This window comes from Trachurus japonicus, chromosome 6 (assembly GCF_045865225.1).
Source record: "Trachurus japonicus isolate A0001 chromosome 6, Traja_1.0".
NCBI classification, from domain to species: domain Eukaryota; kingdom Metazoa; phylum Chordata; class Actinopteri; order Carangiformes; family Carangidae; genus Trachurus; species Trachurus japonicus.
The window spans coordinates 35,160,873-35,175,614 of NC_140912.1; the positions used below are offsets into that span (position 1 = coordinate 35,160,873).

At 40.5% G+C, this 14,742-nt stretch overlaps 1 protein-coding gene across 2 annotated transcripts; it reads right to left on the reverse strand.

The window, feature by feature from the left end:
* Positions 1 to 818: 818 nt before the first annotated feature.
* Positions 819 to 11,229, reverse strand: znf277 (zinc finger protein 277). 2 transcript variants are annotated; one of them, XM_085780277.1, is made up of 12 exons: positions 11,176 to 11,229; positions 9,471 to 9,705; positions 8,547 to 8,635; positions 8,368 to 8,450; positions 6,458 to 6,549; positions 6,206 to 6,316; positions 4,749 to 4,881; positions 4,602 to 4,669; positions 3,192 to 3,288; positions 3,028 to 3,070; positions 1,863 to 2,037; positions 819 to 1,118 (listed from the first exon to the last, which is right to left on the reverse strand). In XM_085780277.1, the coding sequence occupies exons 1-12, from the start codon at positions 11,204 to 11,206 to the stop codon at positions 908 to 910; spliced, it is 1,368 nt and encodes a 455-aa protein (XP_085636403.1). In that variant the 5' UTR covers positions 11,207 to 11,229; the 3' UTR covers positions 819 to 907. The 2 variants fall into 2 exon arrangements, with proteins under 2 accessions (XP_085636403.1, XP_085636402.1); XM_085780276.1 differs by having other exon boundaries at positions 11,167 to 11,221.
* Positions 11,230 to 14,742: the final 3,513 nt, after the last annotated feature.

Below are 14,742 nucleotides of genomic sequence, written 5' to 3' on the forward strand. Positions count from 1 at the left end.
GCCTCGTAGCAGCGGTCTCCAGACCTGTCACTCAACGGTTCTGCGCCCTAATTGGCCAGAACTTTAAACCTAATAATAGTAAAACGGTAGAGTTAAAAAAAAATTCACCCCCCTCAGAGTGTGTGCGGGGGTAGAAACTATCGGTTGAGACCAAAAAAATGAAATGTACCAGGCTGTAAATATGTTTTTTTAAGCTGTAAAATCGGCTATTTTAACATGGGGCTCAAGTGGAGTTGCTCCCTTCTGGAGCCAGCCCCCAGAGGAAGAAGAGGGGATTGCAGTTTGTTGAACGCGGAAGTGAGCTTCACTTCTCAGACCCACAACTGCCCCCTTGGTCCTGCCGTTAGCTTAGCTACCGTTAGCTTAGCTACCGTTAGTTTAGCTACTGAGCTGTTAGCTGTCCCTGTCAGCTGAGCCACTGATGCTTTCTAGACACTGTGATTCCCCCAAACTGAATAAATACAACACATAGCAACACAAAACACACACACAGAAATAGTAATGTTTCTTCAATCATTTCAGATTTGTCTAAACGGTGATAGGGCGTGAAAAATATGATATATAGCTAAACTCTCGTTCGTTACTATTGTTCTCATTCAAATTACGTGCTGGTTTTCTACCCGGAAGTAGAATGTAAACAACAAGGAGATTCGGTCTATTGATTTATTTATTTATACATCAGTGTTTGTTCCCGTGGTGACGTCATTAAACACAGAGAAAAAGCTTTGATGCAGTTTTGTGGTTTTTATTTTATTTTCAGTAATAAAGTTCATCATCAAGAAAATAAACCTGTTGAAGCTGCTGCGTTCTGATTGGTCGGTCGAGTCCGTGTCTCCGGCGGCGGCGGTAAAGTGCTTGTTGGAGCCGTGTGTGTGTGTGTGTGTGTGTGTGTGTGTGTGTGTGTGTCTCAGCTGCAGGAGCTCCGGTTCCTCAGCAGCTGGTTCAAGACGCTCGTCTGCTTCAGGGCTCGCAGCTCCGACACGTCCTCGGCGATCACCGGGACGTCGCCGCCGTCACCGTGTCTACCGTGGCGTCTGGTGGCGTCGCTGTCGTCGTCATGGTCGCTGTCGGACAGCGTGCACAGGAGCGCGTCGTTCTCGTAGGTGGGGAAGTAATACCTGAGGAGACGGAGACAGAGACGGTCAGTTGTTGTTTGCAGATTAGGGTTGCAAAGGGGCGGGAAATTTCCAGTAAATTTCCAGAAACTTTCCATGGGAAGTTAAAGGGACAACGAGGAGTTTTGGAAAAGCAAAGCGTTTTCACACTACATTTATGAGCCCATAATGGACCCATTAACAAGTGGTAGCGTAGATTCATCCACATTAATATGAGATTTTTTTATAACCAAATAGAAACTCCTCGTTGTCCCTTTAAGATGGGGAATTTTTGAAATATTCCAAATGGGAAACATTCCATGGAAATTAAGGGAATTTATGGGAATTAACTGGAAATTGGGGGTAATTTAAACAAACTGTATCATTTCCAAACATACATGTAAATATTTTGTTTTGTCATAAGCATTGTGACATCCATGCAAAATAATACAATTAAAAAACATTTCAACAGATTTATTTGTGAGAACTTTATCAAGTTTTAATTCTTGTATGAACAATCAATTCTTTTACTGAACAACAAAAACATGAATGTTGAGTAAAATATTACCACCCACCCACCCCCAAATTTCCCTGTTAAAGGCCAACCTTCAATTTTGTAAATTCCTGATTTATTCCTGTTAATTCTCATATATTCCCGTTATTTCCAATAGAACGTTTCCAACTTTGAAAATTCCCAGAATTTTGCAACCCTAATCCTGATCCTTGGTTTTGATATTTGACCGAGGAAGTAAAACGTGTTCCACTCACTGCGGCTGGTCCCAGGTGGACGCGTCCGGCAGCTGCATCACGTGACCCTCGGACACGATGTGGCGCAGCACGGCCGTGCTGGACTCAAACTTCTGCTGGCAACCATAGCAACGGCTCTGGTGGATCTGCCGCCGGATGAAGTTGACCAGCTTCACCTGCTGGTAAAACCTGAGGTCTGAGGACAGACAGAGGAACGTTTAAGTAACACATATCACCATGAAACTTCTCAAGTTTAACACTCACATTAAGACAAGTATTATTTGTCTTGTACATTCAGAGTTTGTTAAATCTGCATGTAATTGTATTTATTTTATTTCTGTTGCTGCTTGTAAACGTATCATCGTCCCTGTAAACGCGGGAAACCTCAGTGACCAACGAGTTAAAATAAAGGTTTGAATAAAAACATTTGTATTACAAGTTTTGTCAAATGTTATGTTTAACCCTCCTGTTGTCTTTCTGGGTCAAATTGACACAATTTGTTCCTTTCCTCCATCCTTCCTTCTTTCCTTCCTTTCTCCCTTCCTTCTTTACACAATCCTTTTCCCCTTCCTTCCTTCCTTCTTTCTTCTTCCTTCCTCTTTTGATCCAATTGACTCTCCATCTTTCATTCCTTCCTTTTCCCCTTCCTTCTTTCCCTTTGTCCTTTCTTCCTTCCCTTCATCCTTACTTCTTCCTTCCTCTTTTGATCCAATTGACCCTCCATCTTTCTGTCCTTCCTTTTTCCCTTCCTTCTTTCCTCCCATCTTTCCCTCTGTCCTTCCTCCCTTCCTTCTTTCTTTCCCTTTGTCCTTCCTTCCCTCCTACTTTTCCTTTGTCCTTCCTTCCTTGACCCAGGTGTAATAACAGCAGGGTTTTAAATATGTAAATGAGGTAATATCTAATTAAATATGCACTAAATTACATATATAAATCTGACCAATGGATAAAGCTACTTTGTTTTATTTTGTTGACATATTAGAGTCAAAAGTTTTCACAGAGGAGGATTTTGGATATCTCTTTTTATCACTCTGTAAATGAGAAAATACTGTCACCAGCCCTTTAAAAACATCTAATTTTTCCATGTTTGTAGTAATAAAATGTTGTATAAATGAGGCTGTGAATGATATATCTGTAAAAACCTTCAGGACATAGACAGGGATCAAAGTGGACGGTTTGTTTTACTCACTGAGTTCTGTTCTCAGCTTGTGGAGGTCGAAGCCGTGAGACTCCTGAAGAGATGAAAACAAGTTCAACACAACAGGAAACATCACGTTGATCAAAAACACTTTTAATTCTTCATGTGTGTGTGTGTGTGTGTGTGAGTGTGTGTGTGTGTGTTTGTTGCACCACCTTCATGTGTGTGTAGATCTGCTCCATCGTCTCTGACTGGTGATCACAGAACAGACACACGGCCGACACCGGGTGAGCCTGCCAGTCCGACCAATCGCTGCACAGCACACACACACACAGACACACACGCACACACACACACACACACACACACACACACACACACACACAGAGGGTTAGATCACATGAGCAGCAATAATCATAAAGAAATGCATAGTAATGTCAGTTTACCCAACGTAACATTGAATTGGTAGAATGAATTTAAATGAAAAACTAAACCTAAACATTTGGTCTAGATGACAATTAATGACTTGAATATTTCCCGTGGGGGATTAATAATAATTGGTCATACATTAATAGATACTTCAAATATTTTGTGTATATAATTAGAAATGTATATTTCAGGGATGCAAACGGGTCAGGACCAAAAAAGAGAGGAATTTCCGGGGGGGGGGCGCTCACCATTAACAAATAAGTACATTACAATATCACGGAAAAGTCCATTTCCAGTAGTTCAACCCCAACTAAGTATTGAGTGCATATAGATGGACATAGTTTTCAGAAGGCCAACATTTCTATATTAAAATGCTTTTTAAAAAAATCCTTTGCAATATTTCCATTTTGGAGATACTGAATTTTAGGTCTTCACTGAATGTTAGTCATAATTATTACTATTAAAATAAACTGAATAAATAAAGACATGGGATGTTTCATTCAGTGTGTAATGGACATATAGGCCTATATAATGTGTTAGTTTCACTTTAATTGAACACATTCTACATCGGAGGCGATGTCTTTAGGGCTTCCTTCACCTCTGAAACGGTGCACAGCTCCACGGACATGCACCATTAATATAATACATCCATGACATGCACGGGGGAAAAAACAGCGTCGCCGTCGCACCGACTGCACGCGGATACTCGCCGCTTAATGAGCGCGCATGTCGCACGTCTACGTTTGAGGTCGGCTGTTATCAGTATAATCAGAGACCATGAATGAGTTCGCCTCAGTTTCACGTGATTGTCACTGTCAGCCTGTTAGAAAAACATTTTACTGACCCCAGCTGAGACGCTGAGACCCCCCCCCCGCCCCCCCCTCAAAAACAAAAACTCTTCGGATCTGAACGATTCACACAAGTCACCTAATTGGTCATGAAAAAAGCGAGTTTCGCTTTTCGGTGCGCTGTTTGCATCCCTGATATTTAATTAACTCATTTGTTTATTTATTTTATCTATTTATTTCTAGTCTTAGGATTTAATTCCTATTTTAATTTTCCCCCATCTTTTCCCCTCTTTCTAACATTTTATTTTTATTTATTTATTTTTTAAATGTATTATTATTATTTCTACTACTACTATTTTGTTATTTAGTTATTAAGTTAACGTGTGTGTGTGTGTGTGTGTGACTGACTCGTCCTGGTCGTCCACCAGCTCCCGGTCGTCTTCACTCTGAACTTCCTCCCACGTTTTACCCAACTCCTAAAGACAGACAGAGGTTCAACATCTCTGTGTGTGTGAGTGTGTGTGTGTGTGTGTGTGTGTGTGTGTGTGTGTGTACCAGGTAGTTGATGACGTAGAAGCGGTCGTAGACTCGGTTGTTGGCGTTGATGCGGCGGTGAGATTTCTTCCTCATGTGATCCTTCAGAGTGGTTTTATCTCTGAACGTCTTCTCACAGTACAGACACTGCAGACTGACACACACACACACACACACACACACACACACACACACACACACACACACACACACACACACACACACACACACACACACACACACACACACACACACACACACACACACACACACACACACACACACAGACACACACACACACACACACACACACACAGACACACACACACACACACACACACACACAAATACATCATCAACTGAACCCACAAGACTCTGAACACACAGGAGCGACTACAGATCAAGTCTTTATCAGATCTAATCTAACTTGTATAGAACCTTTCATACAGTAGATGTAACTCTAAGTGATTTACTGGTTTACAGATACAAGAGAACTGATTGACAAAACATGAGAGCACAGGAACTTCTTGAATCTTGAATCTAAAAACTAATCCATAAATTTAACTAAATAAAACTATTAAAAAAGTATAATATATGGTATCTGACAATAAATGACAGTATACATATATAAATATGTACATAAATAAACACAGTAGGGGTGGGAATCTTTTACGATCTCATGATTAGATTAGATTCTGATTTTTGGGGCTACGATTCTATTCAAAATCAATTTTCGATTTGATTCTTAATGATTTCTGCTTCAGTCTATCGGTGCGAAGGATCCTCATGATCTACTCCAGTCTGCTCTGCAAGACAGAATGACTGAAGTGTCTTTTTCACATTTTATTAGAGTTTTAAACATTTATCCATGCTTAGATGGATCATGGAATTGTTGAAACTGTTGCATAAAAGCAATATCACATATTGCTTAAGTAACAAAATTAAAAGTGCCTCTGTATTAAAAAGAATAGTGCAGTTAAACATGCTGCCTTTTAAATTCTAAGGAAATGATTTTGGGACATTTTATATCGATTCTGAATCGTATTAAATGAGAATTGCGATACAGCCACAAATAAAAGCAAAGTAAAAGTTAAACTAAAAAGGTGCTTTTAAAAGTAAAAAGATCGTTCCAAAGTTGGGGGGCCGTTGTTATAAAAGTAATAAAAAGACGACGCGCCATGTTTTAGTTCTGACTTTAGGTGCTGGCTACTGAAACCAGAACCTGAGAACTTCAGATTCTTATAATAAAAGAGTGTCTGATAAACACCAGGGAGCTTTATGAACCAGTAACACAACCTTAAAATCCATTCTAATTGTTCTTTAGTTAATTCATCCATTTACTTTATCAAACTGAAAAGCTACACAACTGTGACTCTATCTCTCTATCTCTCTATCTCTCTCTCTATCTCCTGAGTTTGGGTCTGATCTGATGTGTGAGGTTGATCTCTGTTGTTGAGTTGTAAAGGTGTTTCCTCTACCTGTCCAGTTTGCTCTGCAGAGCGTCCAGGAAGTCGTTGCAGTAGACGATGTTGTCTGGCAGCCCGATGCTGAACGAGTGTTCTCTGGCCATGTGGTTCAGCAGAGACGACCTGACACACACACACTCAATTATCACGATTATTATGCATTAATTCACTTCACAACACAACATATTCTGTAAACATTTAAAATCATTGAAACGTTTTAATCATTTTACAGAACATTTCCTGACATACGACTTTTATTTGCACCTGTTGCCGGTGAACTCGTCGCTGCAGAACATGCAGAGCCGCTGGAAGCCGAGGTCGTCTCTCTCCTTCTGCTGCTGCTCCAGCACCTCCTCCTGAGCAACAACAACCAGAACAAGTGGTGGTGCACATGACGTTTAGACCATAATAACAACAACAACAAAAAAACGTGTAAATGTGTGTAAATGCAAAACTGAGCTGAAAATGAAACAATGAGTCAGTTTTGCACCAATCTGTGGAAACAGCCTAAACGTGAATGAATGAGAACAACAGTTGTATCACTGAACTCAGGGGTAGACAATAAGGGAAATTTGCCACAGGCCCTCTGGGCCAGTGGCTTTTGAAGATCACTGGCCCCACCATTCTAACCACTGGCCCAGGACAATAGGTATCGATCCCCATATTAACGAAAAACAACATATCCCAGCCAATTCCTGCGGTCTCGCCATCGAGGCTGGAACTTTCTGATACCATTACTAGTCAATTTCCAACATTCTTGATACTTATTCAATACCACGATCTTGTAGTTTCTTGAGATTTTGGGGGATTATTTTGTTATATGTATTTTAGTGATTATGTATGAGTTGGTATATTTGTGTTTCATTTTTGTATGTTGTTATTTATTTGAGTCTGAGGATTTATATCCTGTATCAGATATTTTTCATTCAATTTCATTAAAGAAGGTCAAAAAAAGTGCTTTTAAATTCATCAGGCTACTTTATTTAATAAATAAATAACTGTTTCACATATTTAGCCTCCACTGTGGTTTAACAATGAAGTAAAAACAGAGTTAAAATGGTAAATATGCCTCAACACAAACATGAAGTTATGTAGTCATTACTTTTATCCTCCAAGTAGTTCAGTGATATAACTGTTGTTCTCATTCATTCACGTTTAGGCTGTTTCCACAGATTGGTGCAAAACTGACTCATTGTTTCATTTTCAGCTCAGTTTTGCGTTTACACACGTTTTTTTGTTGTTGTTATTATGGTCTAAACGTCACGTGCACCACCGCTGTGGCGCACACCGAACAGCTGGCGCCCCAGCGCGAGCTCTGGCCCGTGTGTAACGTTGGCGTCGGTCCCGACAGGACTCGACCCGACGTGCTGAGGAGGAGGGAAGTTTCATGGTTAAGAAAAAGGTTTTTATGGGTTCTTGTGACGACCTTCTATCAGCAGCAGTGAGTGAGCTGGAGCTGCAGCTGCAGCTGCTTGCAGGTGGTGCTGACGCACAGCGCTGGCTGCGCACAGAAAGTAGATGTCTCTGTCGTTGATCGGGTCGGGATCTCTTAGCACTAATTACCGAGACGATTTGACAGTTATCATTTCAAACCACAGGGATTTAATGTGAAATTAGATTTATTTATTTACTTGTTATATTTTTTTCAAGGCATTATTTTCACTGGCCCCACCGGGCCAGTGTTTGGAGTGTTCTGGTGGCCCTGACGGTTTGAAAAGTACGTCCGGGCCACCGGGCCATTTATATTGTCGACCCCTGGAACTACTTGGAGGATAAAAGTAATGACTACGGTACATATCTTCATGTTTGTGTTGAGGCATATTCACCATTTTAACTCTGTTTTTACTTCATTGTTAAACCACAGTGGAGGCTAAATACTGTACAAGTCTAATGTGAAACAGTTATTTATTTATTAAATAAAGTAGCCTGATGAATTTAGAAGCACTTTTTTTGTCCTTCTTAAACCGTGGTATCGAATAATTGTCAAGAATCGTGGAAATTTACTAGTATTGGTATCGGTATGAGAAAGTTCCAGCCTCAAAGGCGAGACCACAGGAATTGGCTGGGATGTGTTGTTTTTGATACCTATTGTCCTGGGCCAGTGGTCTTCAAAATTTCCCTTATTGTAGGAGACAGAAACACCAACGAAGATGAAGAAGAAGAGTGTCTCTCACCAGTCGTTTCTGCTGCAGCTTCTCTCTGAGGACTCGGTCTTCAGGCAGGACGTCACACAGCAGGAAGTAGTCCTCCTGTTTCTCTGTCACATCACAAAGTCACAGCAGACGTCAATCACACTCAGCAATAACAACAACAAGAACCAAAACAAAAACAGTCCAGAGTGAGTTTTCCTCACCGACGGGACCGGTGGAGTTGGTTTTGATGACGCTGCAGAAGTCAGTGACCGGCTGCTCCAGGAACCGGCCTTTCCAGTACAACATGTACCTGACGGAGGAGCAGAGTTTATAAATGTTGTTATTATTATTATTACACATTATCGTCATAGATACGACTTCATTCAGTGGGTTTGATGGAAATAAAGACACAAATATAAAGTTAAACATAGAAAGACACATTAAATAGATCGAAAAAGCACAATATTTTTTATAAAATAGATATTATAAGATAGTTTAAAGGGAAAGTTCAACATTTTAGCAAATTGGCCCATTGCCATAACCCCTATAGTCATAGCAGTAGGTTTGTTGCCTTTAATTATCGGTGCAAGCTATTTTTAGAACGGCGGAGCAGAGCCGTGAGCTGCTCAGAGCTACGCTACAGAGGCTCATTATGGGATTTCTTGGTTTCCCTCATCAAACTCATCAAATACACAATCCAACAACTCCACAACGCTCTGGTGGACAAGTTGCACATTCACCACGCTATGAGATAATAACACAACGTTACCACACAGAGTTGTTTTAGAGGGAAATTCATGCAAAACCACTGATGCACGTTGCCTTCAGGGACAGTTTTTCATCAACAGTCTCTGTATTTACCTCTAAAACAACTCTGTCTGGTAACGTTGTGTTATTATCTCATGGTGTGGTGAATGTGCAGCTCACAACTTGTCCACCAGAGCGTTGTGGAGTTGTTGGATTGTGTATTTGATGAGTTTGATGAAGGAAACGTGGAAATATCTTGCAGCTTGCGGCTCTGCTCCGCCGTTCTAAAAATAGCTTGCACCGACAATTAAAGGAAACAAACCTATTTGCCAAAATGTTGAACTATCCCTTTAAAGTTACTATGAGGTCAAAGTAACAGTATAAGGCGCTCTCCTCACTTGGGCAGGTCTGCGATCAGCTTGACGTCAGCCACCACCATCTTGTGCTGCAGCAGCAGGTGTTTGAGCAGCAGGTCTGTGTGAGGCAGCGGCGCCGACTCGGAGCAGAACAGACACACCAGCAGCTCGGAGCTGGGCCGCTGCAGACCCGGACCGCCGGGACCACAACCGCAGTCATCGGAGGAGGAGGGGGGCTCCTCCGGGAAACACAGCGGCTCCAGGATGCTGTCCTGACCTGAGGGAGGGACACACACACACTCAGTACATGTACATGCAGAGCTAAATCGAGCTATGCTCAAAATTCGATTTTGGCGTCAAGTCGGACTTCTGTCCTTGTCTCAATATACATGCAACTGAGAAAATCCAATAACTGACGGGTCCATCGCCCCCTCATGCGGCGTCACCTGTTGTTTCAGCGGGTTAATACGCCCCCTGTCCTGTTGACTTTTCTGTCACCTCCTAAAAAACTGAATATAAACAACGTAGTAAGCTTAATAATAAATTTTCAACTGCAGTTCCCGACCAGACGCGCCAGTCTGTATGTGTGTGTACAGAAAACCCACACATACAGACCAATATCTACTTTTCGACTCTCACCACCCTCTGGAACATAAGCTTGGGGTTATCAGAACTTTACAACACAGAGCTGATAACGTGCCCACCAGCTCACAGGCCCAAGGGGCAGAACACAAGCACCTGAGAGGCGCCCTCACAACTTGTGGTTACCCTAGCTGGACCTTTGTGAAAACTGCAGCTGCTTCTAGAAAGAAAACCAGCAAAGTGGTTGAGAAAGAAAGACAAAACAAGAGAAACAACATCGTCATTCCATATGTGTCTGGAGTATCAGAAAAACTCAGGAGGATCTTTAACAAACACCGTATCCCTGTGTATTTCAAACCCAGCAACACACTCAGACAGAGACTGGTACATCCTAAGGACAAAACACCACACACCCACAAAAGCAATCTGGTGTATGCAGTCCAATGCAACGAGGAATGCAAAGACCTCTACATTGGAGAAACAAAACAACATAAACGCATGGCCCAACACAGGAGAGCAAACTCCTCAGGCCTGGACTCTGCTGTCCATCTACATCTCAAGGAGAAAGCCCACTCCTGTGAGGACAGCAATGTCCAAATCCTAGACAGAGAGGATAGATGGTTTGAAAGAGGAGTTAAAGAAGCCATCTATGTAAAAGTAGAGAAACCATCCCTCAACAGGGGAGGAATGTACACAGTGTACAATGTGTACAATGTGTGCAACTGTGCACAAAGTAGTCTGAAACTAGTCAAATCTGTGGAAGCCATTCTGACTGACATGACATTTGATTTAGAGATTAGAAATGTTGATAAATCTCAGGTTATTCATCGATAACAGCTGATAAATGACTATAATTCAGTTTCATATTGACCATGTGTCTTTTACATCTTAACACGGAACCTGAGAACAAATCATTTTTTGTCACATGACAGTTTCTAATCAATAATCGATCAGTTTAGTGAGTTAACGGGCAGCTAGCTAGGCGGCTAACCGTTAGCTGCTCCGCTGTTTCCGGTCAGTTACAGTTCCCGTTACCGTTACAGTTACAGTTACATTACAGTGTGGCAGCGGGTGAACCAGTCGCTCCGAGCCCCGAACAGACTCTGTTAAACCCGCTGACACCTTGTTTAAAACCTGAACCAAACCACGTAGCCACCGTCTTTACCGTCTCTACTCCCCTCGTTGGCCGCCGCCATCTTTGTTGTCACGTGGTCACAACAGCGGCGAACGGACCAATCAGAGGACGGAGAATCCAGCGCGTTGCCTTCACGGTCCCCTCGTAATCGCAAAATTTGCCGCGGTGCATTCACGTGTTTGAAACCAACGTATCCAAAACAACAGTTTCACGGCCAGTGATTAAGACGTATTTTATTTTTTATTTAAACAATATGTTTGTAAATGATATCAGAATTAGAGAATCAGAATCTATTCATTTTAATTAATAAATATTGTATAAAGTGCAATTAGATAGAAGCCTATAAAAACAAAGCAACCAAGAACAGGAAGTAAAGCAAAAGCAGTAAGGACTGTTATGTAAAAAGAAATAAACATATTGCACAGAAGCTCTATTGCATTGTTGAGTACTACAGTACTATGCACAGAAAGTAACCTGACATATTACAGCGCCCAAGAGTAAACTAAACTGTATCAATATAGAAACAGATTAAATATTTAGTGGTGATTGATTTCTACTAATTAAATCAATACTTATGATAGAAGAAGAGATTACTGATGTTTTGTTGAAAATCATTTACATTATGATAAGAAAATAAATCCCCCATTAGATAACGACTGATCGACTGAGCCTCCAGACAAGTTCATGAAAGCACCATGTGTAATTTCCCCATTCTAAAAGATTCATAGTTCACATAAAAATATATTTATTAATCATTTTTACTTCTGGTATGACCTTGTTGACTTTCCTGTTTTATTATTTCACTGTCTAAAAAGAAAAATAATCAGTAACAAGAAAAATATTTAAAGAGAAAAGGATCTGGCTGAATGAAAGTGTAACCAAACACAAAATAAAAATCCTCTCTGGTGTTGATGTTGTACTGTAAAATGTTAAATAAATATTCTATTTATTCATATTTTCTACATCCTGCTGAAACACAGTGAGTCTGAGGTTTTCCTGTGTTCTGTGTTTACACACTTGTAGATCAGATTTGATGAAATAATTAAATCCAAAGTGCATCGTGTGTGTGTGTGTGTGTGTGTGTGTTACAGAGAATCAGCAGCAGGTGGCGCCGACGGCTCAGTCTTCAGCCTGACTCAGGGTCTCAGTAAAACATTAAACTGTACAGAGGCAGTTTGGTCTCAGCACAATAAAAATAAATGAGCAATGAAATTAATTATAATTAAATTAATGAATGTGTGTGTAGAGTTAGAAAAACATCATTAAGGCCGATGGTACCGAGGCTGCAGTCAAACACTAAGATTTACTCCAAATGTGTTTATGGTTCTGGTTGTTGGATGTTTTCTTTACAGATCTCCTCCTCCTCCTCCTCCTCTTCCTCCTCCTCTTCCTCCTCCTCCTGCTCCTCCTCCTCGGATTAGGCCCTACAGAGGCCTGCGAGGCTCAAACAGCAGAGCTGGAGAGGAGGTGGAGGAGTCAACAGTCGACTCATCAGTTAAAGTGACTGAGAAGAACTTCTAAAATATTCTCTAAGTGCTTCCACTTGAACTGAAGTGCTTCATGCATCACTAGAGGGAAGTAGTTTAACTGTACTTTACTTGTTTTTACATTTCTAACATTAGAAATATTTGAATTTGATTATTTAAGTGAATAATAATAATAATAATACTTTCTGTACCTTTTACCTAAGTATTTTCTTAAGTAAAGGCACTTTCTAAGGTTTTTTTTTAGAATAGAATATTATTAAAGTAGTGACCTTCCTCTTCCCAAACCCAAAGAAAAAGAAAGTCACAGTATCAACATGAATTGGCGTGTGCATGGGTGTAATTAAATCAATGTGCGAACGAGATTCCACTGTGCAAAAAAACACAAGTTTGTAGAATAAACAACATTAAATAAGAGACACTACAGTCTGCGCTATATTTACTTAACCTGTTTTAATATATTATGTTTACGCATTAATATACCTCTTTACCTTAATCTAATTGTGTTTGAAGGTATGTGTAAGTGTAGGATGATGTATAGATGTATGCGTGTTTTGTTACTTATTTTTATTATTATCTAGTTAATCAATTAATTTTATTAATTTCTACTCTTATTAATTATTCTTATTTTAACTCCCCCCTCCTTCTCTCCTCCTTTAATTTATCTATTCATTTTATCATGTATTTACTGTCATTGTAAGGGTTAGTCATGTGTCATAAGTCATATGTCAGGAAATGTTTTGTAAAATGTTTAAATAAAAAGTTCTTAAAACAAAAGAGACAGTACAACAGAACAGTATGGCAGTAATACGTAGTAATAGTAGTAAAGTAGTGCAGTACAGTGTCAGACTGTTCACATGTTATTTATTGAACGTGTATTTATTGCTTCACTGCTGATTGAAACGACTTGAAAACCATGAAATCCACTGAAGCTGCTCCTTCTCTCCTCCACTCCTTCACTCCTTCACCCCCACCCTCTATCCCTCTCTCTCTCTCCCTCTCTCACTCTCTCTCTCTCTCTCTCTCTCTCTCTCTCCCTGTGGAGGCGGTGCTCGCTCGGCCTCCCTGCGGTGGTTCGTTCTGCTCCGGCAGCAGCAGCTCAGGTGTGTTCACGTTCAGGTGCTGCATTATTCACACACAGCTCAGCGGCTCTAATTAAACCCTGGAGAGAGGCGCACACACACACACACACACACACACACACACACACACACACACGGAGAGCCGGGATATGATGTGGATTTCTGATTTAGACCAAAACTCCCACATGAGCCACATCAATTTTCACCCTCCAACATCCACAGAACATTTTTTATTTCTTTTTTTTTCTCCAGCTCACAGTGGCTCCAACATCGTCCCACATAAACACACTGTGTGTTACTGTGAACTCTCTGAATGTTGTTTTAATAACACCAGGTTTAGGAATCATGGGAGATGTTTTAATTTTTAGATCCTAGTAGCTTCATAAACTCTGAATCCTACATTTCCCAAGATGCAAATGAATGAAAACTCCACTGAAAGCTGTCAGACTAATGATGGACTCTCTGTTTGATCAGGAAAAGCATAACAATGATGCAGCAGATCCAGAAATGTGTTATTGCACATCTTCTTCCTCCTTGTCAAAACCTCTGATCTGAATTAGCCTGTCTAATTAAGATAATATCCTATGATAAACATTGGCTAGTGTCTATCTTTAGCCTGTTTAGGTAGCCTAAGGCATCTTTATTTATATAGCACATTATACCAAGGCAACTCAGTGTGCTTTACATAAGGACAATTAAAAAGAACAGCATAAACAGCATAAAAACAACCAATAACAACAAAAAAGGTAAACATTACACATAGAGTTAAAACCAAGAGCAAAGAAGAATGAAAAAAAAAGTAAACAGAGAAAAGAAAATGGATGTTTAAAGTTCTTAAAAAGAGCTCAGCCATAAGAACATGAAAAGTGAAACGTTTTTAATCTGGATTTAAAAGTGCTCACAGTCGGGGCTGATGTCAGTTCTGCTGGTAGTTGTAGCTAACTAATGTAGTTCGACTTAGCTGCTCCGCTGGCCAGCCTACGATCGTCTACAATTGTGGCAGTAGCAGAAGTTTGTTTGAATAAAAAACC

Excerpts from the sequence above, each read along its gene's own strand:
- znf277 (XM_085780276.1), bottom strand. The coding sequence starts at position 11,206 with ATGGCGGCGGCCAACGAGGGGAGTAGAGACGGTAAAGACG. Across the intron at positions 9,706-11,166 it reads GAGTAGAGACGGTAAAGACG|GTCAGGACAGCATCCTGGAG; the intron begins GTGGCTACGTGG and ends TCCCTCCCTCAG. Across the intron at positions 6,317-6,457 it reads GACGAGTTCACCGGCAACAG|GTCGTCTCTGCTGAACCACA; the intron begins GTGCAAATAAAA and ends TGTGTGTGTCAG.